At 46.5% G+C, this 8,314-nt stretch overlaps 1 protein-coding gene across 1 annotated transcript in view; it reads left to right on the forward strand.

Annotated features, from left to right (window-relative positions):
- The window catches only part of RYR1 (ryanodine receptor 1 (skeletal)), a 199,386-nt gene that overhangs the window by 131,138 nt on the left and 59,934 nt on the right, over window positions 1–8,314 (forward strand). The window contains exons 85-88 of the mRNA XM_006899740.1: window positions 3,926–4,014; window positions 4,130–4,258; window positions 4,332–4,436; window positions 7,461–7,542. Coding sequence (XP_006899802.1) covers window positions 3,926–4,014; window positions 4,130–4,258; window positions 4,332–4,436; window positions 7,461–7,542 — 405 coding nt within the window. The remainder of the gene's footprint in view (window positions 1–3,925; window positions 4,015–4,129; window positions 4,259–4,331; window positions 4,437–7,460; window positions 7,543–8,314) is intronic.

Here is an 8,314-nt window from a genome sequence, read left to right on the forward strand (position 1 = left end):
CAGAAAAAGGTCTATCTGTGCTTCATTGACTATGCAAAGGTTTTTGACTGTGTGGATCACAACAAGCTATGGCTGACTCTGAGAATAATGGGAATCCCAGAACATTTGATTGTACTAATGCAAAACCTATACTTGGACCAAGAGGCAGTCGTTAGAACAGAGCAAGGAGACACTACATGGTTCAAAATCAATAAGGGGGTCCATCAGGAATGTATTCTGTCTCCATACCTTTTCAATCTGTATGCAGAACAGATCATTCAAGATGCTGGGTTGAACGAGGAGGAATATGACATCAGGATTGGTGGAAGAGTCATCAACGACCTGCATTATGCAGATGACACAACCCTGCTTGCTAAAACTGAGGAGGACCTGAAGTGCTTGCTGCAGAAAGTCAAGGACTGCAACCTTCTATATGAATTGAAGCTCAACATCAAGGAAACAAAGATTCTCACCAATGGGCCAATTGGCAGCATCAATATGGATGGTGAAGAGATTGAGATTGTTAACAGTTTTAGTTTACTTGGCTCCACAATCAACACTCTTGGTAACAGCAGCCAGGAAATCAAGAGATGAATTGCATTGGGAAAGTCAGCTGTGAGGGACCTCTCAATAGTACTGAAGAGCAACAATGTCAGGCTGGAGACTAAGGTGTGCCTGATCCAGGCTATAGTCTTTGCAGTTGCGTGCTATGCATCAGAGAGTTGGACAGTGAATAAGGATGATAGAAGGAGAACTGATGCCTTTGAGCTGGGGTGCTGGAGAAGATTGTTGAATATACCATGGACTGCTAGGAGAACAAACAGGTTTGTCCTGGAGAAGGTGAAGCCGGAATGTTCCTTGGAGTCAAGGATTCTGAGGCTTCGTCTGACATACTTTGGGCATGTTGCAAGGAGGGACTGGTCCTTGGAGAGGGACATCATGTTTGACAGAGTTGGGGGGTTGGCACAGGAGAGGAAGACCTTCAACAAGATGGATCGATTCTGTGACTGGAGTGGTGGGAATGAGTGCGTTTGAGATGGCTAGGTTGGCACAGGATAGAATGGCTTTTAGAGCTCTTGTACATGGGTTCACTATGAGTCGCAAGTGGCTCGATGGCACATAACAACAGCAACACAGCAACAAGTTCTCATGCTAATTGCACACCAGCTCTACTGAAGCTCTGATTTCAAACTCTCGGAGAATCTATTATGTTTAGTCTCTAGTGGAAAAAATAAACAAATCTGTCTTGGAAAAAGTGAAGCCAGAATGTTCCTTGGAAACAAGGATAGTGACTTCACCTCACGTACCCCAAGGCATGTGTCAAAAGAGGTCAGTCACTGGAGAAGGACATCATGCTGGGAAACAGAGGTCAGTGAAAGAAGGAAGATGCTCCAGTAAGTAGATTGATACAGTGATCACAACAAAGGGTGTAAGCACAGCACCAATTGTGAGGATTAGGCAAGACACACTCTTGTACAGAGGGTCTCTCTGAGTCAGAGTTGACACAGTGGCACTTAATAACAGGGTGTGGGGTCTGAGCATAAAATCCCTCAGGGGATTCTAATATGCAGTCAAGACTGAAAGGTCAAGACTCACTAATTTAGTGGGTTATACTCAATTCTTTTAGAATTAACTAGAATAGAACTGTGTCAATCCAGTGTGTCATCTGGCACAGTGACTGCTGCAATGAGCTCTGGTGGCACAGATAGAATAGGGTGCAGATCTGTTGTTCATAGGGTCACTGTGGGTTGTCCGTGGCTCGAGGCACCTAACAACAACAGAACAGGACAAACCAGAAAACACCAGGATGCGTGTCATATAGAAAGAAGGGAGCTCTGGGGGAGTAGTCCACAGGGAGTTGCACTCCTAATTCAAAGCTGGTGTCACTCTGGAGGTTCAAATTCACTCATGGCTCTGAAGGAGAAGAGTGGGCAAGCTCCTCATGTGTGATTTACAGCCTCTGAAAACCTACTGGAGGGTCCACTATGAACAGGCTCTGATCTGACAGCAATGGGTAATGATGAACTGCATGTCATATATAAGGGTATGTGAAGTTTCTGTTTCAGGGATCCTCAAAGCCAAACCTATTACAGTCAAGTCATTTCCAAACCACAGCAAACCCTCCTTTGGGTTTGTAAGGCTGAAAATCTTAACAGAAGGTGATTGTCCATCTTCCTCCTGTGGAGCTTGACTTTTTGGTTAGAAGTCGAACATTTAAGCCAGGGCTCCTGTTTCAACTATACACACATATAATGTCTGGTTAAATATGACCTGAGTCTTAAATATAAGATTATAATAAATTAAGATTATATGTGATATAAGATTATTAGCATGCACTGAGTCACAAATATAAGATTACTGCCCCTGATTATAAGCTTCAAGAGGGCAGGAAACATCTTGTATTTTCCTACTAAATCCCCAGGGCCAGAGGGTACCTGACCCTTCTGTGAGTGCTTGGTACATTGGTTGGGTCAAAGAATAAGTGAGCAAACTCCACCTTCTGCTAGCATGAAGTGTGTGCTTAAGAAATAGTTGTCTGATAAATGACTTCTCCTTATCTCCTCCTGGTATCTACTAGGTTCTTAAATATTTGTTGAGGTGAGGAGGATGAATAAATAATTTACCTTTCATCACATCTGGAAGTAGTAATATCAATGCCATTGAGTGGTTCCAATTCATAGCTGACCTTCTACTAGGTTTCAAAGGCCATAAATCGCAACAAGAGGAGATTGCGCATCTTCCTCCTGTGGAGCTGCTGGTGGATTTAAACCACCTGTAGTATTTGGGTTAGCAGAGCAACTCTCTACAGACTAAGCCACCAGAGTACCCTCTGGCACAGAGTAGGCTACAAGTATTTTGCTGGAGAAGAGTGTTGAATATACCATGGACAACCAGGAGAACAAACAGGTTTGTTTGTTCTGGAGAGGGTGAAGCCAGAGTGCTCCTTGGAGGCAAGGATTCTGAGGCTTTGTTGGATATGCTTTGGGCATGTTGCAAAGAAGGATCAGTCCTTGGAGAGGGACATCATGCTTGGAAGGGTAGGACAGAGAAAGAGAGGGAGACCATTGATAAGATGGGTTGATTCAGTGACTGGGGTAATGAGGGTAGGTGTGTCAGAGACAGTAAAGTTGGCACAGGATAAAGCAGGTTTCAGAGCTATTGTACATAGGGTCGCAATGAGACACAAGCGACTCAATGGCACATAACAACAAAAATACATTCCTTTATCTTCCATCTTCTTCTGAAATACTGTGTGTATGATATTCCTTTGCAGCCTCTCCTAACATGCCCAAAGTATGTGAGATGAAGCTTTGTCATCTTTGCTTCCAAGGAGCCCTTTAGCTGTGCTTTGTCCTGTATGCCATCTTGCATACTTCTCGCATACTCCTTCACAGTATCTTTCTGTGGAATTTACTGCCACAGAAATCCCACTAGTGGGTCAGCTGTGGGTCGGTTCCAACTAGATGGTACACAACAGCAAAATGCATGCAGTAGGACGCTCTGGTGGCAAAGTTCTTATAGAGCTGTGCAACTAACCCAAAGGCCGCAGCCTCTTGGGAAGTTAGAATCCACCGAGGGAGAACAATGGGTAATCGCACGTGAAGTTTACAGCCTCAGAAACCCAATGGAGGGTCAACTAGGAGTCGTTTCTGACTCAAGGGCAAGAAGGTTTTTGAGCATTCACTACACACTGTGTTTGGAGTCGGTTCCTATCCATGGTGACTCTTGTTCCCAAGGCTGTTAACAGGGAGACTGCATGTGGAGCAACTGGTAGATTGGAACTGCCACCATTAACAGCTCGATACATTTAAGTACTACCCCACACCATTTGGGATCTTGTGATAGATAGCAGGCAAGCAATACTTACTGTATAAATGAATGGCCCACTGCCCTCCCCTAGCTCAAGGCAGGCGTTCAGTTAATGAATAATTTTCCGTTTCCCTAGATTTCCAGAACTACCTGCGGACACAGACCGGAAACACGACCACTATCAACATCATCATCTGCACAGTGGACTATCTCTTGCGTCTGCAGGTGCTGATGGGGAGCCATGTGAATGTACTAGGGGTGGTTTGTGCTTGAACGTGGGTGGGGGCTCTAGAAACATAGTTGCTCCTGCAGCCCTTCACATCCTGCCCACCCTCCGCAGGAGTCCATCAGCGACTTCTACTGGTACTACTCAGGCAAGGATGTCATTGAGGAGCAGGGCAAGAGGAACTTTTCCAAGGCCATGTCAGTGGCTAAACAAGTGTTCAACAGCCTCACCGAGTACATCCAGGTAGGCACCGTGGCGCGGAGCAGCCCCGCGTCCTGCGTCTGGCCCGGCGCTCACGAAGCTTCCCGCTCCCCAGGGCCCCTGCACCGGGAACCAGCAGAGCCTGGCGCACAGCCGCCTCTGGGACGCCGTGGTGGGATTCCTGCACGTGTTTGCCCACATGATGATGAAACTCGCTCAGGTTCGAGACTCTGCCTTCTTCCCCCCCACCACCCCCTGATTCTGGGTAGCCTCGGATTGAATTAGTCTTGTCCCCACCTCCCGCATTGGTCGGTTTCTTACCCAAGTGCTTCTGGCATGTTCCAGGTTGGTTTCCTCCCTGTGGCTAAAAGCGTCTCCTCTCTGGCTTGACCCCGCCTCTTCCTTTGCCTCCAGCAGTCCAGCTGGTTGCCGGTTCACATTTTCTGTTGGTCTAATCACTTGGCCCCAGCTCAGATCTCTGCTGTGATTGGTTGATGTTCTTTTCTCTTGGTGGGGTCCTCTAAGATTCCGACAGCTTTTTGGGTGCGATGGGACACAGTTGCAGACCAGGTCATAGAGTTGAAGGAGGGTTTAATGGCTTTGTTATGCTCACAGCAGACGCCCTCCTCCTAGTCATTCCTGTTGTACTTCCTCTGTGTCTGAGTCCTTGTGCCCCTCTACCTTCAGCCACACCCGCATGTGATCTTGTGTCTCACATGCAGCTCATTTGTTTGCTCTGCATCTGTTGGCCCCAAACGGGAAATGTATTCCAAGCCGCTCTGTGCAGGTCGTGCACGAGGCACCAAGACGGAGCAATGCCATTCGCATTCTTTCTTGTTAGGTGCCCTGGAGTCCATTTTTTTGTTTCATGGGACTTTCTATGACAGAACAACTGCCTCACAGGGCTTTGCCAGATTTATTTCCTGCTGAGCTTCTTTCCATAAACATTGTGTCACCAGGGCACCTAACGCACATCCTATCTGTAACTCATTGCTGCCCAATAGATGCTGACTCATACTGTGATTCTATAAGACAGGAGAACAGCCTCATATAGTCACCATGGCTGTAAATCTTTATTGAAACAAAACAGACTGCCACCTCTTTCTCCACAAAGGGGGTGGTGGGTCTGAACAGTTTTCAGTTAGCAACTAGACTTTTTAACCTCTGTGACACCAGGGTTTCATCTACATTCTAAACATCAAACCTAAACCCACTGCTGTGGAATCAGTTCTGACTCGTGGGAACCCTCCATCAATTTTGGAGGTCATTTTTTCTTTTTGGAAGCTGTAGCTCCCTCTCACATACTTTGGGCACATGGCCAGGAGAGACTGGTCCCTGGAGAAGGACCTCATGCCTGGAAGGGTAGAGGGGCAGCGCAGGAGAGGAAGACCCCAGATGAGGTGGATTAATACAATTACTTGGGCAACAGGGGTTGCTGTGTCCGAATTAGCGAGACTGGCTTAGGACAGGGCAGGCTTCAGAGCTGCTGTACATAGGGTCACTGTGGGTCACACAGGCAACTCAACAGCACATAACAACAACATATCTTAAAGGGAGCAGACTGCCCACACAGCAGCTAGTAAGTTTCAAACTGCTAACCTTTCCATTGATTAGCCCACTACGTAACCAGGGACCCTTATCTAAGTCCAAGACATCATAAGTATTAGTTTCTCAGCAGATGGCTATATTCAATATATTATCATTTGCCAATAGAAAAGGGTTTTTTTTTTGTAAATTACCCAAAGGTATCACTGGAACAATCACCCTTTCTGTTGTCACTGAACTTTCTACAAGGGGTAGAACTTGGAACACTCAATTCCGCAGTGTCAGTGCAGTTGAAGTTGTGTTGCTCATGAAATCCTGAAATTGCAGATAATGTTGATGCTATAGTGTAGACTTCTGAGTCCTGTGGTGTGGCGTTAGCCAAAGTCAAGCTCTAGGTTGCCAGAGACAGAAAAACAATCCCAATTAGTGGTTTAAATGTGGTGGTAATGGAACATTGTCCATACACATTCCCGACATGGCTTAGGCAGACATGTCTCTCTCCATCTCTGGCTTCTTCCTACGCAGATGCTTCCTAGTGCAGGGAGGATGGTTCCCCCCATCTTTTACCATTTAGACTTTCACTCATTACTTTAGCTGCTTCAGAGGGAAGAGATTCTTTCCTCAAAGCTCCAAACACAAGACCTGCCATGCTCTCTGAGTGGACTGTGTTGTTCACATGCCCGTCCCGGAACCAATCTCTCTGGCTAGAGAGAGGAAAGCTCTTGATTGTCCAGACTTGGTCATATTCATCTCTAGAGCTGAGAAGTTGAAGTGAGCCTTATATTGCCAGAGTGGCATGGAGTTGCCTCATTTGAAAATTGAAGAGTGTTAAGAGGGGGACTGGATCATGGACATTCACAGACCACACGCATCTATCCGTCTTTGGCTCTTGAGATGTTAGGGTGCTGGAGTCTTAGACTTATGAGCTTTGGGACCATGGAAGTATGTTGTGAACAGAACCAGAAACTCTTAGAACCAGCATTAGAATGAAAAGGAACCTTATATCACTCTTATCTGGTATCACCCCCACCTCCATTTTATTAGGTGGATCCATATGGCATTGCCATTTTATAGATATAAAATCATGGCTGAATATTGACAGTTAAGTGGTTCGACATAATACAAAGAGAAGACCGTGAGACAGAACTTGAACTGTGTTAGAGGATTCTGTGGCTCTGTATGAGACCTGTGACAAGGGAGGCAGTAGGACTCCACATTGTCCCCAGCTGCCTTACCCAGAACCACATGACCCCTCCAGCCTTCCTCTTCATCCCAGAGTCCCACTCTTTTCCATCACACATTCATTCGACGAACATCTGTCAAGCATCCACCCTGGGCTGAAGGCAGTGCTGGGCTCTCTCTCATTCCCAGCTTTGTCTCTGTCTCTCTCTGCCCCAAATGTCTTCCCTACAAGTCCTATGCTCCTTCCAGTCCTCCTTGTTAGTCAACTCTCTGTCACTGCAAATCACCTATTAGGCCTGCTGCCCCTCAACTGCCAATCCCCCCCAATCTTGTCTCTCTGCCCCCTTCCCTGCTTTCGAGGAACATGTCTGGACTCTGGTCCCCTTGGAGGTAAGAGGGAGGGAAGAAGAAGGGTTGAAGGCACTGCTGGATGGGCGAGGAGGAACAGGAGCAGCTGGGATGGGAAGGCCTCTCTGCAGAGACCAGCTCTAATGTTGCTACGGTGTGGGGTGTCTAGGACTCGAGTCAGATCGGCCTGTTGAAGGAGCTGCTGGATCTACAGAAGGACATGGTGGTGATGTTGCTGTCATTACTAGAAGGTAAACATGCAGCAAGTTGGTGGGGGTAGCAGGGGTGGAGGGGTGTGAGGGGTGATACCAATGTGCAGACAAACCCAAAGATAATTCTCTAAGACCCAAGAAGTCCTTACCTTTAAATACCCCCTCTCACAGGATCAGTATACTGATGGAGAAATCACAAAAATAAATAGTTAATGAGCACTTCTTATGGGCCAGGCCCCAACTCTACATGTTGTTGCTATGTACTGTTGAGTTTGAATTGACTCAATTGCTGACCCTCCAAGTGGGTTTTCAGAAACTGTGAATCAAATAGCAAGAGATTGTTCATATTTATCCCATGGAGCAGATGGTGTATTTGAACTACCTGCCCTTGAGTTGGCAGCACAACTTCTTACCACTAACCCACCAGAGCCCACTGAGGGTACATAAAAGAACTCATTAAATCCACATAGAAATCTTAAGGAGATGGATAACCTGAATACTCATACTTCTTTATGTACTTAGTATTTATTTATTATGCCCACTCCTCACATACTGACATGGTTAAATTGCTAAGTGAGCTGTGGTGCTGGAGAAGAGTATTGAGGGTACCATGGACTGCTAGGAAAACAGATTTGTCCTGGAAAGGGCTAAACCGGGCAGCTCCTTAGAGTCAAGGATTCTGAGGCTTCGTCTAACATACTTTGGACATGTTGTGGGGAGAGACAGGTCCTTGGAGAGGGACATCATGCTTGGGAGGGTGGAGGGACAGCGCAGGAGGGGAAGACCCTCTATGAGGTGGATTGATTCAGTG

This window comes from Elephantulus edwardii, unplaced genomic scaffold, assembly GCF_000299155.1.
Source record: "Elephantulus edwardii isolate Elephantulus edwardi_28Jun2011 unplaced genomic scaffold, EleEdw1.0 scaffold00266, whole genome shotgun sequence".
Lineage (NCBI taxonomy): Eukaryota > Metazoa > Chordata > Mammalia > Macroscelidea > Macroscelididae > Elephantulus > Elephantulus edwardii.